The sequence below is a fragment of the Coturnix japonica genome, chromosome 15 (assembly GCF_054131305.1).
Source record: "Coturnix japonica strain WE chromosome 15, WE-NBRP24, whole genome shotgun sequence".
NCBI lineage: Eukaryota > Metazoa > Chordata > Aves > Galliformes > Phasianidae > Coturnix > Coturnix japonica.
In genome coordinates this window covers 4,211,536-4,233,392 of record NC_140677.1, presented here as the reverse complement: position 1 = coordinate 4,233,392, position 21,857 = coordinate 4,211,536, and the positions used below count along the sequence as shown (strand labels likewise).

The 21,857-nt window shown below is 42.8% G+C and overlaps 1 protein-coding gene across 50 annotated transcripts in view; it reads right to left on the bottom strand.

The window, feature by feature from the left end:
• Nucleotides 1-464: 464 nt before the first annotated feature.
• Nucleotides 465-21,857, bottom strand: part of FOXP1 (forkhead box P1) — a 338,964-nt gene continuing 317,571 nt past the window's right edge. For 28 of the 50 annotated variants that reach the window (XM_085516176.1, XM_085516193.1, XM_085516177.1 and 25 more), the window contains 5 exons: nucleotides 21,546-21,647; nucleotides 16,481-16,650; nucleotides 14,927-14,996; nucleotides 11,354-11,520; nucleotides 465-5,662 (listed from right to left, as the gene is read on the bottom strand). In XM_085516176.1, coding sequence (XP_085372302.1) covers nucleotides 5,518-5,662; nucleotides 11,354-11,520; nucleotides 14,927-14,996; nucleotides 16,481-16,650; nucleotides 21,546-21,647 — 654 coding nt within the window. In that variant the 3' untranslated portion in view covers nucleotides 465-5,517. Of the gene's footprint in view, nucleotides 5,663-11,353; nucleotides 11,521-14,926; nucleotides 14,997-16,480; nucleotides 16,651-17,028; nucleotides 17,151-21,545; nucleotides 21,648-21,857 lie in introns of all 50 variants that reach the window. The other 22 variants (XM_032447314.2, XM_085516194.1, XM_085516198.1 and 19 more) reach the window with 2 other exon arrangements.

The window sequence follows — 21,857 nt, the reverse complement described above, 5'->3', positions numbered from 1 at the left end:
CCAGGAGCAACAGTCCAGTCCAGCCCCCATTAAGGAACTGCACTTGGGAGGGCTTGCAAGATTAGGACCCAGACCCTTTTTTTCATCCTTTCACCTTTGAAGCTGAGCCCATTGAGAAAGCAAATACACCCAGCTGCCCAGGAACCAAACAGGCAAACTCTGATGGACTTGCTTGGATAGCAGATGAATTCTTCCAAAGGACAGCATCCTCCTCAGTTCCAGAGCTCAAGGCCTAAATGAGCAACCTGCCCAACCAGGAAACTGCAGCTAAAAGCCTGCAACTGAATGTGGCTGGGAAGGCCAAAGGGGAGTGATAGACTGCACATGGATGGGCAGGGACAGGGTGAGGGGTGAGCGACTGCTCCATGGGGTCTGCTCTGGAGCCCAGGGCTGCTGGGGATGCAACATGGAGCAAGGAGGGGGGAGAAACAAACAAAGAAAAACTTTGGACATGGCAACTTGCATTACCAGTGTGAACAACCAGCATTTTTATTGCATTTGAGAATGCTATAATGTCAGTAATTAGTACTGACTACACAACATTTTTTATTGTCTGTATCAACAGACATGGAATGATGGAATTACAGTTGATGTAAGGAATGAGTTTCTTTTATGCCTTATCAAAAAAAAAAAAAAAAATAATTAAAAAAATCTTGTTACTGGCAGCACATACACACGAAGCACCATGCTAACAGTCTGGACTGTACCATTTTCATCAAGGCTTATGGGTAGAAGATAGTTTGTTACCTGTTCTGGGTCCGTTAAAATGCAGCCGTGACTGCAAGTTCACCTCGCAAGACTAGAATACTAAATTGCTTCTGAAACATCTAAAAACTCAATCTGAGTTCATTAACCAAAGGTACCAAAGGATTTCAAAAGGAGTCTAAACACTTTTCTTTTTTTCCATGCTATAACGAACGTGAGAATATCAGCAATCTGAAAACTACAATAGTTCAAAATTATTTTTAAAAACTTTATATATATATATATTTATGTATGTATATATATAAAATATCTAATGATCTGCAATATTTGTCGGATGAGAAGCCCTGCCCTGGTCTCTCCCTGAAGTCGGGGCTCCAGAACTGGGGCGTTCCAGGAACTCTTGCCGGACTCTTGCGAGTGAGAATCAAAAAAGGTCCTCTTTTGTGGTCACTTTACTCTACATAAGCCTTGATTTCTCATTTCACTTCTAGTCGAATGCAGAAACCTAACAGGTTTTACATTTACAAACTTGGTTTTGTGGACAAGGAAGGCTTTGACTCTCATTCCTGACAGCGATTTACCTGATACATGGTACTACTTTCATAATGTACGCTTTTCTTTGAGAAAAAAAACATGTAACAAATTGTCTTTACATCTTGGCACCTTGTAAAGTTTTCTGTTTGTTTTTATACAAAAAGGTCAATAGTTTGACACTCCCCCGTTATTCATCACTACTTCACTGATAAACTTTGAAAGTGTGACCCTGGAACTCATCATCATGCAAAATATTTACTGCAGCAGGAGAAAAACTTTATTTTTTTTTCTTGTTTTTTTTTTTTTTTTTTTTAAATGATTTTTAATTTTTTTTTAAATTTTTTATTATTTTTTTAATTTTACCTTTCAAATATATGAACTTTGTTGGAGACAGCCAGAAAAGGCAGTGGTAAGATAACAGAAAGGGGGGGTGGGGGGGCAGGGGAGGTGGGGAAAGTATCAAAACAAACGAACCCCAAACAAAATTAACCCAAAAACAGCTTCAAACACAAAACCTGTACAAAAAAACGCTTCGATCCATGATAACAAGAGAGAGAAAAAAACCCAAAACTCTGTCAACTATGTTACAGTGGGAAAGCCGGGGGAAAAAAACAAAACAAAAAACCCAAAAGTCAGGGATTTTCTCCCACATGTCAGCAAACGTCATCCGATATTCATAAAGCAAGGATAACTAAATAAAATACATGTGCAGCGTAGTCTGCAATTCCATTACATACAGTAGGTTATTTTTTTTCTTGCTTTTTTCTTTTTTTTCAAAGCTTTTTTTTTTGTTTTTTTTTTGTTTTTTTTGTTGTTTTTTTTTTAGTATAGTTAATATAAAGCAGTTGCACAAAAAGCAAAAGGTGTTTCGACAAACAGGTCTGCATTTTATTCCTTTTGAGGAACAGTTATCTAAATAAAAATAAAAAGGACCTTGCCACCTTTTCCGCCCTCCCCACCCCCCCGAGACAAAGGCTCACACAGACACAGTGGGATATATATGTACAACATAATAAACCCCTCCCTAAAGAAGCAACCGTATATCCAAAGGGATACAGAATCGGAACTGTAAAAATCAATAGTGAAGTTTGCTCGATGTAAAGCCTGAGATTTTCAGTTGGTTCTTCTGCAAGGCTGCGACACCTGCCAGATACGTTCAAACCTAATTTGTCATTTCTTTTTTTTCTCTCCTTTTCTTTTTTATTCTTTTTTTTTCGTTTTTTTTTTCGTTTTTTTTTTTCTTTTTCAATATTTTTGCTACAGTCTTTAGACTAAGCATGCAAGACATACAACTAAGTGCAACTGAGTGAAATGTATTTTTTATTTACTCATTCCCTAACAGTTCGGACTGAGGTATGCGTACTAACAGTTTCTCATGCTGTTATCTTTACTCATGTCTAGCTACACATGCTGAGAATGAACTAATCTACCGGATTTTTGTCCCCTTCTGAATACCCAACTAACCAGCAAACCACTCAGTTTAGAAGGACAGGGCTCAATTCTCGCCATCCCTGTCTGGCTACCGCTGGCACGGCACGAAGCTGCCTGGAGATAATTTAAAGAAAAATAAATGTTTCAAATGACCACAGACTGCCCTTTTTTTTAAAAATTATTTTTTTTTTCTTTTTTCCCCCTCCCCCCATTTCTCACTTTTTTTTTCTCTTTTTTCTTTTTCTTTTTTTCCTAACAGAAAGCAGAGCTGAGTTTTATAAAAGTAACTGCCAATAAAATTTCTTGTACCAAAGCTTATGAGTGGACAGGAGTGTTCTTCCTTTATGAAAAACGCTGACCGAAAACCAAACAAAACTGAGCAAATTTGCCAAGATCAACCAAAATGAAAGCAGTCATCCTAGCATGATCCCGAGACAGAAGTGGCACACGATCTGTAGAACCAAAGACCAAATTAGTTATTATTTCTTTTCAACCTACAAATACTATTACGTGGTCCAGTTACATTGTGGGAGCTTTTCTGTTCTCTTCTGTGTTTTATTAAACTGCCTCCTTCATCTGACACTCCAATCCTCTGCAAAATAACTGCGTCTTTGCTTTCCCAGCTCCCACCCCCAGCACCCTCAGTAACACTGTCTCCTGGTTTCAGCCTCAAAAGCTCTCCTCCATTCCTCTTTACACAATTTCATTTTGGTCGCTGTAAAGAATTACAAATAAAAAGTAACAACTTTGGTTCAGACATCTACTTGGCCTTCTATGTGTTCTAGAATAAAGGAGCAGTTTCCCTCTCAGGTTAGCAATAGCCCACAGCTTGTCATTTCCCTCTAAATTCTTCAACCTCCTTTGATCAACAATAAGAGGATATTTGGCTTCACAAGATAAAGCATATAACAGAGAACATAATTTACCTTTGTGTAATATCTTTGGTAATTTTAGGAAAAAAAAAAAAAAAAAGAAAAAAAAAAGGTACAAAGAAGAATATAAATTAAGCTCCGAAAGGCTTTTTGAAATAATAAAAAAGCTACAGTCCTACATAAATAAATGAGTGACGGAAAAGTGGTTGCAGAATGAAAACGTTTAGGTGTTCGGTGACCAAGGTTTACTGACCTATAGCAACAGATTTTGCATGTCATGTTTGCTTCCAAGAGCATTGCCAGTTGTGCCTAACAAGCCCCGGTGCGAATTCTCTCCTATACTTCCCATTTCCTACGGCGAGGTTTCCATACTGGCTGGTGTAATATTGCATAACAATCGTAACCGCAGTACTGGATTTGCACAGTTGAAATTAACACTTCAGCATTAGTGTGGCTCTGTCCTTATTAACTCCCGTAACAAGTTCAATCTGAAATCTAATTTGTATTCAAACAGATTAATGCCACCAAGCAATCCTGAACTGATGTTTAACCGTGAAACATCGCCACGTACAATAACAATTTAATGAAGTCATCTTTCCAACCACTATTTGCGAATGCAAACACAAAAAAGAAAAAAAAAAATGGCATAATAAATGTGTAGGTGCCCATCTCAGTCATCTTAGATATTCCAGAAAGATTTGCTGACCCATTAAAACTCGTGTTAAACAACCGAGAGCCTGCCACCGTACTATCCATCCTCTAATAAAAGTGAATTCTGTTGGTGCTGCATACATTTCTTTGTGCTGTCCCATTTTGTGGCATTTGCTAATATTCACCATTGCTGCCAAAAAAGAAATCTCCAAAACAAAACAAAAACCAACACACCAAAACCAACCCAAACTGACAACAACAAAAAATACTGCTTTGCAGAATGAATCTGTGTTGCTTCCTACGGTGTTTCTATGTTCATCTGTCATTCATTCTCATTCTTGCAGTACTTCATTTCTCTCTCCCCGTTGGACAACCCTTCCACATGTATAGTGCAGCATTTGGGACCTTTTCAAAAAACAACAAAAATAGAGACACCAAAATGGAATGTTTTCCACAGCTAAAGAAAACATGGTGGCATCTGAAGGAAACTGGAATGAATGACAGAAAAAACTACAAACAATTCAATGACATTCAGCTTCGTATAATAAAAACACCTATTAACATTCATCACAAAGTACAGAAAAACGCTGAAGCCTCTGAGAGGCCCTGGGCCCAGATGAGGCCTGAGGTCAGAACTTAAAATGGTAGAGGAGAAGTGGGGCGGGGGAATAAAAGCAATACATTAAAAAGTTTGGGATAATTTTTTTCTTGTAACCCCTCCCCGATAGACACGCTCACGCACACACGCACACACGTATCCACACACGTGCACACACAGGCCTTCCCCATCCCAAATGGAAGCAAAAAAAAAAAAGAACAAAAAAAAATTAAACCAAACAAACCGAAAACCAACAAAATGGAGTAAAGGCAGTGATAATCAACATGCAGTACTGTGCAAATATGTTGTCCATTGGAATCCTTAAAATCTGGGCAAAGACTTGATCTGCAGTTCTGGTGTACATGCTCAGTTTGATGTCCTCAAGTGTCCAAAATTGGCAGGACCTGCAGTCCACAGTTGGCTGCTAAAGGTAAGTGAATCAGTTTAGCAAATTTACAACACTGACGTTGACTGTAAGAGAGGAAAATCCCAAGTACCAAACAAGTCCATCCAATGCACAGAGTACAAATTCCTTTTTTCAACAAAAAGTAGAAAAATCAAAAATACTCCCAAATGGGATACTTGATGGCACTAAGAGTTAACATATTTCATAGTTGTCAAAGCGGACTGAGAATCCTCCAGACTGTACAACAATGGAGAGATTTCACAGCTAGGTTTGACGTGTTCTTCCCGTCTTCGTCCTCAGGATGATGGTGTCAGACATATTCATTCTATGTCCTCATTTACAGGTTCATCTTCATAATCTCTGTCGTGATCGAAATCTGGACTGTGGTTGGCTGTTGTCACTAAGGAGAGCGGGCCTTCATTTTCATCTGGATCTAGCGGTTCTTCTTTGACATGCACGGGGTGCCTGAAAAAAACAAAAACAAGGTCACTCGGTGAGCTGCTCACTCCAACAGGGCTCTGACAGCTCGGGGGGCTGGGCAGGAATGTGGGGTGGTTTGGGCCTTTGGAGCTGCAGGGCACTGAGGAGCAGAGCCTGGACGTGGAGCCAGGCTGTGAAGGCTGCGCTCTGCCGCTCAGCCTCCTTGGGGGGAAACACTCTGGGAGGAGCACCTCGATGGGCCTTCAGTCTCGGCATTGAGAGAAAGCACTCTCAGCTGACATATTAAGTTGATTAATACAATCTTTGGATAAATAAGTGGAATAAGCACCCGAAAAGCAAAGAAGAGGGCTGTCGGCCCGCCGAGCTGGCGGAGGTTGGGCTAATCACCGCGCTGTGTGTGCGGCGTCGCTCGTTAACATGCAGAACCTGTGAGACAACTCTCCAGAGGACGACCCCAAGTGAGGTTCTATCATTAATCAACTTCAAGCAAACACAGCAAAGAGACACCATGATACATGCTTTAAACTCCAAATTAATGCATATTTTTACAAACTGTCAATAAGGGAAGAAAAGCCCTGCCAGGAAACACAAACAGAGAGGAAAAGGCTCGCTCAACACAACAATATGATAAGAAAGCACAGTCCTAACGAGAATAATAACACTGTCAGCTGTAAACAAGGCAGAACATGATCCCCAGCTCACGGTGGGCACAAGGATGTACTGAAGAGATGAGATCTGCCAAATTTCCCATTATGGCACAGCACATGAATAACCCGCAGGGGAACGGGGCTTGGTCATTCAAAACGGGTATGATAACAATTGAAAAATGTTGTCCGTAAATCATATTTACAACAAATCCTATACAAATACAAATTACCTTTTCTTTTTCTGTTCGGCAGCTTTTGAAATGTAAAATAGCCATGTGAGTCAATAGTGTCTTGTTGGTGGGACTTTATAGGAAAGTAAGATTTTATTGACATTACCAAGTATTAATAATGCGACACAGCAACGGAGACCCTGTTTGCTTCCTAAATAATTGATGTTGTAGGCAATCCCTTAAAATAAAGTGTTAATGAGTTCAAGTCCCACTCTGTCTCTCATTGAGTTGATATCCACCTCCTAGAGTCCTGTTTTTATTCCCAGACAAGCTAATTTAACCCTTTCACATCAACTACTTGAAAACATCTGAGTGCAAACACCCTCTGAAAGAACTCTTCCTCTCCTTACACGGCTCTGCCTTAGAATGATTCAAAATAGCTGTATTTTACTGTACGCATTGTGCAGATAGAACGGCAGTACTTCTTGTACTCTGCTGCACTGACAGGCAGGAAGAATAAATCGTGAAACAGGGAAATGTACTCTGCACCTAGCACACAAGCCAAAGGTAACTCTGCCTGTTTCAAGAGACCAGGTAGAACCAGCTGTTTGCCTGTACTGTGCTCAAAGCTCAAAGCACCCTATTTATTTAATTCATCTGGGGATGGAACTAACTTGCTGACTACACATATCTCTAATGTGAGATGTGAATGCCCTTCAAGTCCCTGCATATTTCAACTTCTTGAGTGCTGAAGGGCTAATACTTCGGTATGATCTGCAACTTCCTGCCCACCCAACCAGGAGAAGGCTGCTACTACATTTGTGCACATGTATCTTCTTCTGTCCAGTTTAAATCACACGTTCTATCACCATGTCCTGTGCCATTTTCAGAAAAAGAAGGGGAAAAATAAAGAGAAGGAAGAGACAATTCCAGTCTTGGGGGCTAAGAGCTAGCTATCGCTGCTGCACATGCAGCATCTTGCTGGAGCCTGTGAGCTGCTCGCAGTTGCCAAGGTGGACATGTGCTGAGTGTCCTAGGGCTCACGGCTGCACAAACATGAAACCACACTGATTAGTTGCAACTAGAAAAACTTCCATTATGAATGGTCTGTGGTGGGACCCTGGCTTGGGAGGAAGAGTGAAATGAAAAACAGGAGAAATAGGAAAAGAATGGTCATGCACACAGACCGACGAAGTGAGTGCTACTTGGCCTTTACAGTAGAGAGCTCTTTTACTGCTGTTTTAACGTAGGTCTTGCCTGCTGCCCTTCTAGTACTGATGTTACTGCAAGGCTTATTTTTGCTTTTTAATTATTATTTTTGGAAATGCAGACCAAACATTTTCCAAGGTAAGAGCTGAATGCATTTTGCACAATGGACACAGAAAGGAATTCCTCCAAGGCCACACAGGGGCCGTGCCTCGGTCTCCCATCACACCCTCCCACCTGCTGGATAAGAACAAACGTGTGCCACCAGACATGGCCGGTGCCTGCTGTGCTCACAACAACCCCAAATTCTGCGAACGCTCCTTGAAAGGCCTCTGAACCTTTCCAAACCAATCTCTGACCACCTTCTGGTTTTGTTATGAAAGCAGGTGAAACCAGGTGGTTTTAACTGAGTTTCTCTTTGAGGTTTGGTTTGGTTCCCAGAAGTCAAAAGCAAAACTTAAGGACTGAAAAGCAAAGCAAAGAACTTACGCTGCTCGACCCTGAGTGAGACAAAGGCAGAGGGGCCCACAGAGCCACAGAGCATGGCCACAATGCCCCCCTCCAGGGCTCACGTGTTGGACAGGCATCAGACAGTGAGCCTGGAAGAACTCCATCCCCCAAATTAGGAGGGTGATCTGGGTAATGCAACCCCCCTGGGAGGGATTTGCATGGCATACAAAAATAATTCATAACCTTGCATCCTCTGTCAGCTGTAACCACAAAGTGCCATGTGAGGAAGAGACCTGACCAAACCCAAGATTTTGTTCTAACATCTCAGAGCAACTGACAACATTCAGTTAAAGTAAGCTAAAAGGCAAAGGGAGATTTTCACGTCTTTCAAGTATGTCTGAATCTCTATTTACCACCTCCTACTAGGGGAGGAGAAACTATCGACTCTAAACCACAAAAAAGGCAAATGCTGGGCTAGGCAAAAAACAAACAAACAAACAACAAACAAACAAAAAAAAACCCCACTAAAGGAGGTGAAAGAAAGAAAAAGAAAAAAAAGGGTTTCCTATTTCTTTTTTGTATCAGCAGCATTTCAGCCCATTCCTTTTAAGCAGATGCCTAAGACTCCAGAAGGGGTTAACAATAAATAACCTTGCTGAACACTGATTCCCCTTCTTTTCACATCTGAGTAATTCTTTTGTTTGTCCACTCTGGGAACAGAGGAGTTTTTAATAAAGCTGACTGTTGTTTAAAGCCACCGAGTTCTGGTGGTGCACACAGCATGGAGTAGTTTGCTTTGTGGCTACCTTTGGAGCATATCAGGATGAAAGTGTTATGTCCCCAAGCTGTAATTATGCGACTACTTTCTAGTGTTTCAAAAGGAGGGAGAGGGGGAAAAAAAAAAAGACCTAGCTGTGGCTCAATGTGTCATAAAAAGGAAATGAATGAGTGGTAATAAGACTTCAGCTAAAGTGTTAGACTTCTTAGCTGTCATGTTAACAAGGTCTTCTAAACCTTACAATAAAGTTTAAAGCTTGATTTATTTTAATATACTGAAATTGTTTAAAAAAAATCATTTGCATTGGGACAAGGAAATCTGCACCGAGAAAAAGACTGGAAACATCACTACCGAAGCATGCTGGCTGCCAGTTGGGGCTGCACAGCGTCTGGAAATCCACTGTTGACTCTGGATTTTATTTACTAAACAGGGCAAACTTGAGACAGTTTTGGTTTTAGATCCTTTCCTATTCCTAAGAAACACCGTTTTAAAGGGGAAGCTCACAGACTGGGATTGGAACATCACCTCGCCACGTTTTACTTAAGCAAAAAGAAATGTTCAGCAGAGAACACATATATTATCAATTCCGAGAAAATGAAAACACTCAGGAAACAATCATTTCCATATTACAACAGAAAATTGGATTTTCTGGTGAATAATGAAAATGAGGCATCCCTCCCCCCTTCCTTCTCTCTCTCCAGTGTTTGTTCGCTGCCCCTCACCTTAGTATCAATGTGCTAAGAGATGATTATTAAGTGCAACAAAGGCCACGGCTACGCACAGCTCCGAGAAACGTCCTAGCCCGCTTCAACTCAGTTATTTCCCCCTCCCCCCCCCCCCCCCCCACACACAGTCTCTTCAAAGACAACGAAACCTTAGGTGAAACGAGGAGTGCACAAACTTCGCTAGCATCTAACTCGCAAGAAATAATTACTTGGATTAACACAACATCATAAACATTTGTCCCTGTCTGTTAGGCCAGGAGAAACTCTTGGGAGAAGCCTCATTTCTGGAGAAAACCCACGTCCCTGTGCTCCTCCTCCACACCGTCCCTGCGTGGTCACGGGCAGAGGATAACAAACTGTGACTCAAAGTGCCTCGAGATGAATCCGCTTCTGATCGACGGGAAGCGTGTCACGTAATGCGACTTCGGGAGAGATAATTAATACTGCACAAACAACCACTGGAAAAGCTAAACAGACGATTTGAATGTTTTGAAGTAAATGGTAAAAGACAATGTTTAAAATTAATTATTAATTAAAAATGAATGTTGCCATCTTTAAAGATGTTTTTTTTTGTTTTTTTTTTTTTTTCAAAGCACATTGTGCATTGATTTAAAATGCTGCAATATCAAAGTACCCAGAGCTTCAGATTCCTCCATGCCCCCCTCCCCTCTGACAACACATTATGCAGGTGGGAAACTTTTTTGCCATTAAATGCTAATTAGTTTCACAACTAATTACTACAGTGGTATTAGGTTAATGTTTTCCACTTTTTGATTTAGACTTACTTTTGTAAATCCCTTATTCAAATTACTTTGAAGTAAGAGACGACAAATTAGTTCTCTTTTTAATGCGTAATGTGAGCTGTGGCGAGGCAGCCAGTCATTCTGCAGCTCATGCTAAGGAACTGCCAGCAGGATGGCAGTGGGCTCCTGAGCACAGCTACTCACACAGGTAGTCAAGGTACTTTTTCACATTTGAGAACTACAAGACTTATAAATTCTGGCTCCCTCGCCAGCTGCCAATTATCCGGTATGCAATCTGAGGGGAGGGGGGAATTTACAGCTTTGCAAACTCACTCCATCACCCCATAAATACTGAGCACACCCATAGGGGCATCACACCCTTCCTGCCTTACCCTTTCCTGCGCGAGCTCGCTGTCCTGGTGCCATTCACGTTGAGCAGGGACAGCAATCCCCCATTACTTCATGCGGTTATATATGCACTCATTATACTGCCGTCTGTTGCTATAATGCTCCTATTAATTTTCCTTTTGATATTTTAAGAGCAATCTATAAATCATGCAGACCTTCACGTGTGCCATCATTAATGCTGAGCGAGACTGTTGTGCATCAAGTGTTTGTCAGACCTGCCCAACAGGCCCATTTCCCAGCCCAGCCCCACCGGGTGTGCTTGCCATGTGCTCCGAAATGGGGGGAAACACCAGTTTATCCTCCGAGAAATGCAGTTGCCTAAGAGGTTTTGCAACCCCACAGTCCGAGGTTTAAAGAAGAGAATTACAAACGACTTTACAATTTTACAGCCCCGTGTGCCTGTCAGACTGGATTGCGCTGATTCCTTTGTGTGAAAGTTGGTAAATGGCCCTTTTATGTTCTCATCAGCCAAAGCACGTCCCCAGATGGAGACCTCAACTTGTGCTGCTCACACCAAGAACCTCCACAGTCACACTCCAGCAGGTTAGACAATGCCTCGACCGGCGCGTGCGGCTCTGCCATACTCACATTGCTTGCATAGGGGAACGTCCTGGACTACTGTCACTCCCATTACTGTTCGTATGCTCCATTGCACCATTAAGCTCTTCCCTCATCACGTTGGCTAGGTTGCCCAGAGTGGGATTTCCCATGGAAGCAGTAGTGTATAGAGGTATACTGTTCTCAGCCATTGAAGCCTGCCAAGGACACAAACAAACATATGAAGAGCCATGACTAACGTTTTTATGCATTGCACAACACACTCACTTATTCCAAAACATTCTCCATGTTTACATTATTTGCAATTACCAGTTTTTTAAATATTGTGCTTTCTGATAGGTATTACACTGATTCCACCAAGGGAAATTTCACATAATTTACATCTGGGTTTATGCATTCATAGCTGCACTGGCTTGTGAGTGGAAATGGAGCTTTCCATTCCCTATTTGGAATTACACCTCCTGGAAAAATAAAATGTGCTTTTCCTATTTTCATTTTACAAAATTATGATTGGGGCTTTGGGTTGGTTTGGTTTTTTTCTCTTTGGTAGCTTAGGTCTGGCTTTTGGCTTTGTTTTTAATGAAGGTTAATGAGGAAAAAAATTAGAACTCGCTCGGCTGGTAACTCCTTCCTACCAGCGCAGGCAGGCACACAGCGGGATGACAACGCTACCGAGCCTGATTTTCTTGTGCAGCCTGCACTGATGTACCTGAGAGCCAAACCAGCCCATGTGAAATTCTCAGTCCTGCCTTGTCACTGGAAAAGTGGGAATCTGATGAATTCTGACAAATCCTCCCCCGCTCTTTCTCAGCACCAACAACCCAGCTTTCCACCTCGCTACTGCAGATGTGACCATTTCACTGAGGTTTTTCACCCTTCTAAAGAGGCACCACGCAGAGGCACACTGCAGTCAACTTTCTAAATGGCAATCTTTCTACAAAGAGAATGAACTGTTAAATATTTCCCTTCTGATTCCCACCGCTCTGCCTGCTAATATTTACTGTATGTCAGGATTAGCTCATGTTGGCAGCACAGTCCCGTGCCCAGCCAGGCAGAGCGGGAGCCCCAAGGAACCCAGTGCTATGCGGGGCTGTGTGTGTGGGGAGGGCGGCAGGCCTTAGGGGTTGTGGTGCTGAGGGACTCGAAGGACATTTCACCACTTTACCCATCTGAGCCACATCCAGATGACATCATCCACAGCCTTCTGTCAGCGTCAGCACTAGGACCACAGATGCTGGCTCGGCTGTGCTTGACCCAAGCTGGCGGGAGGTCAGCTGGCTACAGAGCCAGAAAATCCATCTGACTGAGGGTCTGCATGATGCAAACCTGCCCATGGGAGGGGAATTCACACATATGCATTCCCCAGTGAATGCTCTCCTCCACTCCTAATTCATGGGACCAAGCTCCATGCTCACCACCATCCAGGCCAGCATTGCTGTTCCCATACACATGAGGCTGAGGGATGACCAGCTCTACCTGCAGCATCTTTGGGGGCATGGCCCCTTTTATTCCTCCTTATGTTGACCTCTCCATGTGTAGCCCTATGTGTCACACATGATTACAAAAGCTATTCTAACAGGGAGGATTATTTTTATCTTCTTGATTCAACAACCGGCAAACTCATTGTGATGAGGGGACGCGAAGAATGGTTCACATTTCCTGCACTTGGCAAAATAATGACTCAAGTTCTTCACCGACAGTGATAACTTGTAATTGCAGTAAAGCAGTTTCTTGGGGGAGAGGTGGGACATGAGGAGTATGTGCTATAATCACAGTGCTGAGGGGGTGGTTTGGGGAGCACAAAACCTCTCGACAACCCGTTTGGAAAAGGCAGTGTTGGTGAGAGCTGTGTGCCCCTGCCTTGCACAGCCATGAGGGAAAGCAGATGGAGGAGATGTCAGAGGGGTGGTTCTGCCACCCCACAGAGAAAGAAAAGCCATATGGGAAGCTGCCTGCAGCAGGAGGTCAGTGTGCACTGAGCTCCCACAGTGCAGCTCTGCTCAAGATGCCCTGTACCAGGAGCATCCCAGGGGATCCGGATTCCCAGTACACCCAGCAGAGAGGAACCTGCCAATCTGTTTAAAAACCAAAGGAGGGTGCAATGGATAGCATGATTTCTCAACCCCATTCATTACAGGGGACATGCAAGCAGGAGAAAACCTGGCCCAGGCTCTTTTCTCCATCAGCTGAGTTCCTACCACGCTACGTGAGGCCATGGGCATGTGTCTCTGCCAGGGAAGGTAGGGAAGGAAGGCAGCTTGGAGGTTATCACAGAAGACAAGAATGGATGGAGATGACGACAACGACACGTGCTTGAGAAATAAAACATGAACAGTTCCGTATGATAAGCATATTAATTGAAATTAGTCACATAGTTAACAACGTGAAGAAATGCAGGATCATTTCATTTTTGCCTTTCAGCCTCATGAATGTAAAATGTGCTTGTAATCTTAATACTATTCAAGAGACAAAGCGGTCTTTAAAAATCACACTTCACAAGACTCAAGGGAAAATAAGTTACTAATGAATGGTATTTACAGTTGCTTCATTTAAACATGCTTTCATTTGCTTTTCACAAGTTACTGCATAAACTCCGATCATGACAAAAAATGCAGAACATCACTTTCCTCCTAATAATCTGCTTCCTGGTTCAGAGAAGTCTGCTAAAGCTTCTATAGAATGCAGTGGCCCCAGCAAATATCCATGGCCACCATTGAGATACTGGAGAAGTGACCCTCAACACACACACACAATGGGGATACAACCACAGGCGGTGCTGCATCCTGGCTGCATTTCCATGGTATGGATGGGGCTTGGGCCTCAGCGCAAACACAACACCCTGCAAATCCAGGGCACAGTAATATGTCTGTGCCTCTGATTCAGTCGGTGACTCCTGACATTCCCTGTTGTTGTTCAGATGGACTCAGGAATTTGTAGAAACAACAACAACAACAAAAAAGCAAACCTCATCAACAGCACACAAAAAAGGGGCTGGAGAAGAACGCGCTTTCAGGATGACAGTTCCTAACAGTGCAACAAATGCTCTGTGCATTTCTGTACTGTAAAAAACAAAACGTTTGCCTTGCAGTCGTTGAAACCAATACAGATTCCCATGTTTTTCCTATAGGAATTGTGACATTTATTTTTTTTAAACAACAGGAAGATACGCAAACATAGCCCTTAAAAGAAAAGGGGGAAAAATGATCCGCTTTCTCTTTAAAACCATGAACAATAGAAGGTCACGTGGCGCAGTATCCTATCATTCAGCACATTAATAGCTGTGCTAGAGTAATTACACTTGTGGTATTTTTGCCTCAAGTGAAATTCTGAAATAAGAGGATGGAAATTATGATACTGCTGATAAATATTAATAAGTGAACTTTTAATTTTTTTGCCACAATATTCAAAATGCTAAGCATCTAGCTAATGCTGAAGCAGCCTGATATGTGTTTGCCTCCAGGGACTATGATGCTTTATGCACTTAAGAAAAAAGTTTAACGGAATTAAAATTTAATATCTAATTAGAGCAAGGCTAATATATTTTGAAATGAGTGGGGAAGACACACGCCTCTGTTGCATATTTGCCACAGTCATTAATCTTACCTGTAAAGCAGCATTGAGAGGTGTGCAGTAGGTGTGGCTGGTCTGTATGTTTTTAATAAGAGAAGGGTTACTGCATAAGAAAAACATAAAAAGGAGAGTTAAATGCAACCAACCTCTATGTGAACATCTCAAGCATGTAATGCTTCCTCCCACATCAGAAAACTACTGCTCAGACTGTTTTTTTCCACACAAGTTCTCTTTCATTTCTCTTTTTCTTTAAAGAAAATATCAGAGTTTTTGCCTATGGTTAACATATTTGCCTTTACTAAATAAGGAATATCATTATCTCGTGACGTTACCTCACCATGTGTCCTACTACCCTGTGTTAGTAGCACATCTTGGGATCTCCGCTCATTTTACTGTGTTCAGGAGAAATTTTCCAGTATTCAGCATTTCTGGGAGCCAGTTACCACGTAAGGGTCCATCGTAAGGAGGCTATGACCAAAAGCATCATGGAACACTTAAATACTGTGCATGGCAAATTGTTCTCAAAGTCACTGGCAGCAGAATTCCTTACAAATGAATGGGGGACCGTGACAAGAGTGGATTTTGAGCTACATTATTTCCTGACGGGGAAAGAGTTGGCACTGCCTTCACTCCTACCCCTTACAGTCTGGGATGTGGGGAGAGAGGGGAGGTGGCACAGAGGCAAACCAGCTGTTCCTGCTGCTCTGCAGCCAAGTGGCAGGGAGCACACAGCCCTAATGGCCATTCTAGTAACACATCTAATGTGGTATCTCAGACCTTTGCTTTGGTCATCTTAAGTTTAAATATGGAGGTGGATTTGAAGAACACGTATGGTGAGCTTATCCACTCTTTAGTGGGCATTAAAAATCACCAGTCCCCACTGGAGGAAAAAGAAATTCTCAAATGCAAAGCAGATACTAAGTGCCAGTGCAAAACATCTCCAGAAAGTTTTACCACTTGCTGGGCTTTTTTGTTTTTTTCACTGAGAATAAGACATGGTGAGAGAAGTCTTAACTGAGCCTCTCCCACAGAAACCAGCAAGGATCAGCTGGCCTTCGAGGGATGGTCAAACCAAATTGCCTTAGGAACCCCAGGAATATCTGCGTGTGGTTGTTGCAGGCACAAGATGCACTGATGTTTAATCTTTACAGATGGTCTCACTTCACTTCTTCCTTTTTCTTTTTCTTTTTAATATCAATTCATTAAAGAGTTGCAAACCAAGGCATACCATTGAAAGCAAACGGAAATATCAGAATTCAAACTTATCTGAAGCCCCTCCCGGCATATATCTGTCCTCCTGACAGACCTACAGCAGCATATCTGCATTACTGTGGACAATAAGTTTAGGCTACACAGCGCTATAAACAAATGCTATAACAAACATGTCAAAGTAGAGTTATTATTATAGGCATTTGGATTATCAGAGTAGGACACACAAAATACACACATAACAACTAAAACTTTTGCTCCTTTAGCAGCAAAGGTGATGTCGCTATTTTGTGAAATGCAAGCCTACATGAGATGGGTAAATCATGCAAAGCAAAGCAACAGCAGAAAAAAAAAATTAAAGCAAGTAAAAGCTCTTACTGTGCAACAAGCTCGCCAAAGTTTTCATCAGGGCAGTATTTTCGAGGACGGCCTCGTTGAATATGACGGCCACGTTTAAACTCTTCATCATCAACAGTCCAAAAGGACCCAAACTCATCCTCTACTCTGATAAAGCACTTATGCAGTGAGAGGTTGGTGCGAATGGCACCCTGGGACAAGAGCAGCAGCAAAGGAGATGAAGTGGAAACAAAGGGACACGGGATCGGGGACAGAACAGACATCAAATACAAGGAAAAGGAAAAAGAAAATAAAATGCAATAAGCATAAGCAAATGGTTTGTGAGGGTTAATATGCATTGCCACCTAAAAGCTACTAGCATGTGATGCAACAAACACCAAGCAAGCAGGGTCAGGGTACTGGTGGGCATACAAACAGTAGTGATGAGATGTTTGTCTTGGTTTTCCTTAACTGAAACAATGCGAAACCACCTGTGGTTGGTCTAACACCAGCTAGCAGCCAAAAGCCTCTACGTTAAACTGTAAGCATGATCCAAGCTAGGCTAAGAAGTTCAAACATGGTGGACATACCCACTGATCTTTTGTGGCCTTCGTTTTTGGAACTCTTGTTCATCCACTGTCCATACTGCCCCTTTAACGTTTTCTACTCGCACAAAACACTTGTGAAGACTAAGATTATGACGCACTGCATTCTGCAGCAAGAGAATACATTCAAAAACTTTCTATGAGAAAATGCTCATCATTGTCCAAGAACAGCAGCATAGTCAGCTTGACAGCCCTCATTTTGCAATGTCAACCCCTCTCCCCGCACCCCAGCTCTTTAAATCTTATTTTGCAAAGTTAATACAAAAGCTTCAACCCAAGATTAAAAAAATCAGCTCATTCTTATCAATTACCCACAGTGCAAATGAGAACAGCCATCATTTTATAAACACGCACGTTGTATAATATGGCACATTTCATACACAACGCAAGAGGAACATTGCATTGACATTTTCAAAACAAATACATAGGTTTCTCCTCTCCTGTAAAAGAAAGCAGTGTGAAAGAACAGAAAGGATTTCATGTGAGTCTGGATGGCTCTGGAGTGCAGAGGCACTGGGGCTGCTGCTGCTGCTGTGGTTTCCCACAGCTGGGCTAATGGCAATCAGGTGTCGAGCTCCTGCCCCACCGGCGGCACAGAGAGGGGCTTGGCAGCACCCAGCTGGTCGGCACGGCCCCAGCCCCTGCCTCTGCTGTGTGCTCTTATATGGAAGTTGGCTCCCGTTCTTGGCAAACTGCTGCACCGACTGATCTGAGCCTCTGCCAAGTGCAAACACGAGGAGGGCTCTCCGAAACAAAGTGATAATATCCCTGCAGCTCATCACCCGGAGGGACCCTGGCGCTCCCAGGCTTTGTGCTGGGTTGTGTGCTGTGGTTTGGGGGATGAGCCCAGCACAACTAGCACTCAGACTTTCCCCTCAGATGGCCACGATGAGGCACCTCGCTGCCTCATGGCAAGCTGGGGCTCTGCTCTCTCTGCTCCCCATACTGCTCTCACAGAGTGCCATGCTACATCCCACAGTGTGGGTTTCCCAAGCACAGAGCTGCTCTGGTTGGTACATGGAGCTAATCACTAGCACCACCGAGGGGGGCCTGGAAAGCAGAGAGAAGAAGAAGCCATTTGCTGAGAATATGCAGGCGAACAAACTCCATCCATCATCACTGGCACCATTGATTTAGTCAATCTGGTTGACTCGTTAGCAGGCACAATGCCAGCCAAACACATGGTCTGGGTCTAGGCAACCAAGAGACCACACTTTTTTTCCCCTCCTGTCATTGTCATCTTTTTTTTTTTTTTTTTTAAATAAACATGGGGTCTGGATGGTGGAAGTGAGCCCTAATCATGAATGTCTAAATCACTGTGCAAACAAAGGGTATGGAGAGTGCATTTGTCATGTAAATTAAGAAGCAGTGATGTGTGTGCTTGTGAGGGAAAGGCTAAGAAGAGTCTTTTGCTACTTTTCCATGTCCCTGCAATCACTGGCAAAGTCCTGTCCCTGTTTCATGGGAGCTTTCAGCAGATACTTGGCAGCAAGCTCATCTCCTCTGGCTGCAGGTGCCCGATCCCACAGACATGGGGATGGCCTGGTTCCGTGGCATGTTCTGTGTACTTCAGCTCTTCCATGGGGATCTGGGGATCATTCATCCTGCCCTTACTTTGTTCTCCTTTTTTTAACGACTCTTCTCCTCCTTCTTCTCCCGGTTTTCACTACTTTGTCAAAGTTCTGGCAAACCCCCTGGCTGGGAGGTGGAGCAGAACACTGAACGTCCCTCACCTTATGGGCGGAAAGCAGCTGCCAGTGGAGCAGAGCTCCGTGTGAGCACAACCTGACACAGGGCTGCCGGCCCACATCTGGGTAACTCAGGCAGTTTCCTGTGAAAATGGGAACGCTGTCAAGTCTGGAGCAAAACGTAAGAATAATAATGCTATTTCCCACAGTGAAAGCTGATCTCCCAGTTAATACGGCAGTTGATCAAACGCATACAGCAGAGTTCAGTAAGTGAGTACTCGGAGTTTGTAAACAGTCTCCAAATACACAGCTGAGTAGAAATATCTGCATTCTTTAAACATATCTGCATTCTTTAAACATATCTAATGCCGGAGAAATCCTTTACAGCCTGTTACTGCTCCTTTTGAAGTCGAAGCATGACTCGCCATTGAGGGCTGGGACTGCCGGATCAGGCTCTTGCTGAAGACACTGAGACAAACGCAGTGGGTATTTGCAGGATGCCCACGAAGCACTGCCCTGACTTTCAGTCTTCAGTATGATCACTTATTTAAGGAATTCATCGCACACAGAAAAACACCCCATTGTTTTGTTCCCAGTGCCTCTGGATACTTGCTATCTAGCAGTTTTATTCACGTTTCAGAGCCACACCTGCAGCCTGTGCCTCATGGCTGCAATTCACTGCCAGCAAATTACTCCAAAAAATAAAAGCAAACAGGCATCGCCTCTGACCTGTTAGAACCAGTTCACAGTGCTCCCATAGCAATCAGCTTAACACAAAAATTAGGAGCTATTATTCTAAGATTATATATTTACCTTGGTAAAAATATTTGTATGCAAGCCACTTTTGCAGAAAAATTACTCTGAACATGCTTGAATGTAGAAAATGAAAGGGTCTGTAATTTTCATAACTGCTCGGGCTCCGCTGCTCTGCATTTTGGGGAAGAGGTTCATTTTGTCAGGGTTGTTATTCCTGCGCTCATCCGTGGTTTTGAAACAGGTCTCAAGGAAGGCAGCCCACACCAAACCCTGACCTGAACTTTAGGAACACTGACTCGAATGCCCCCTACACATTAGCTGAAGGTGAGCTCAAATCAGCATATATATATTCAAATTATTCTGACTCTGCAATTAGACCCTTGCGTTCATCCTGCGCCCTGTGGGCTTCCCATCATGCTAAGGCAGAGCTGCATTTTCATCCCTGCTGTTCCTGAAGGCTGGCATAAATCTGAGTAGCTCAAAAATTGCATTCCTTGCATAGATGCCAGAAGTTGAGATGAACCTTTTCTTCCCAGGCTGCGAAGCAGAACATGGGCTCCTGGACAGGGTCAGGGTGTCCATGAGGGGTTTCTGCATAGACCTGCTGTTCTCTTCTGCAAGCCCAAGGGTCTCCAGCTCAGCTTCTCTTCTCCTCCTCTGTACATGCACACTGTTAGTGCACGTGGCTCCTGGGACTCGATTTTAAGTGATATGCAAGGCTAATTCCTAACACTAGCCTCGCAGGCTGCCAAGATTGCCTTCTTCCACTCCCTTCTCCACTTCCTTTCACCGCTGGAATTAGATAGGATTTTTGCTTTAGCACCCACACCTGCAGCTGCTGAAAAGGCCTACTGGAAGCACTCCAGCAGCAAAAGACAGGCAGGTCTAAATGGATCTTAAATCAGGGAAAGTTAATTTCCTTTTTGGATATTAAGGAGTCTGCAAAGTGAAACACTGCTCCTGTTTTCTAACTGAAGTTGAAAAATCAAAGCAGCAATCACAGAGACTTTTCCTGCACCTTAGAGGTTAGAGATTGAGGTTGAAAATGTAAAAATTGTCCTGGGATCTGAATTAAAAGCAAACTGTTCTACTAAAAATGAAGTAAATTCCAAGGATGATTTTTAGCTCCATTCTCTGATGGAATTAATTCCAAATACAGGCTGAGACAGGAAAAACAGAAAGAGCTAATGAAACAGCAAGTATGGAACATATTCATGCTACCTGGTCATTTGAAGTCTGGGCGCAACAGAGCTGTCCAGATTAAGAGCAGCTCAAACTACTGTGATGCAGTTTTTATTGCAACACAAGATCCTCTTCTTTGACTCATCTATTAGTAATTAGACCAGCTTAAGAAGCCAGTGTGGCTACTGTAATGCTATGTACAAGAGAAAGAGTGGCACCCAAAATACAACTAACTCCCAAGACCTCTTATCTAATAACATCAGAGATGGTTATGGTAGGAAACTGAAGTGCCAAATATTTCAAGTTTTAGTTCTGTTACACAGATTTCTTATGGTAAGGTTTGCTTCTTGTGTATTATGTTCAATGAGCTGCTGCTGTGTGAATAAAATGAAGAAGTTTGTAAAACATCCGTGTGCGTAGTTGAGAGTCAACTGATTGAGGAAAGAAATCCATTTATCTACAGATTCTAGGGAAAAAAAATCAGTTGTTGTGATTACAGCCTGCATAACTAAGAAGACAAACAGCCTGTCTTCCACCGACACAATAACATTACCTCTTTTTTTTTTTTTCCTTTAATACATTCCAGCTGAAGGGCTTGAGTTTCACTGCTAGCAGCAACCACACAGAGGAACTCGTGGCATAATCACAGAACATAAAAGCCAATAATGGGGGATTCAATTAGTGGTTTTCAAAGACAGAGGAGTTTTTCTGCCAAATATCAAATTGTTCCTGCAGATAAGGCACCCAGCGCGTGTCACAACCGCCGATCTACATTTTCATGTCCACATGTCGTTACGATTTGTTATGTCATCAGCAGTGTCTATTCTGTACATGTCAGGTATCAAAGGCAAGAGGCACACACAGGCTAAGGCTTACCTTCCACGTCGCTGCGTTGCGCCTGAAGTAAGCAAACATTCGCGTGAACCAGTTGTAGATTTCATTTAGTGTTAGCTGTTTTTCTGGAGACTCAAGGATGGCCTTGTGAAGCAAATCAATGGCAACATGAGTTGTGGGCAAATCAGTACAAAATACAGAGTTTTACTTGGGCCAATACAAAAAGAATGGAAGAACGAAAGAATGAGAAAATAAGAGAAGGGATTTGGAGCAAAAACCTGAAGGAAGGTTTTCACAATATGAACTAAGATTAATGGCTGTATTTAACAGTTCAATGGCAAAATTCAAAATGGA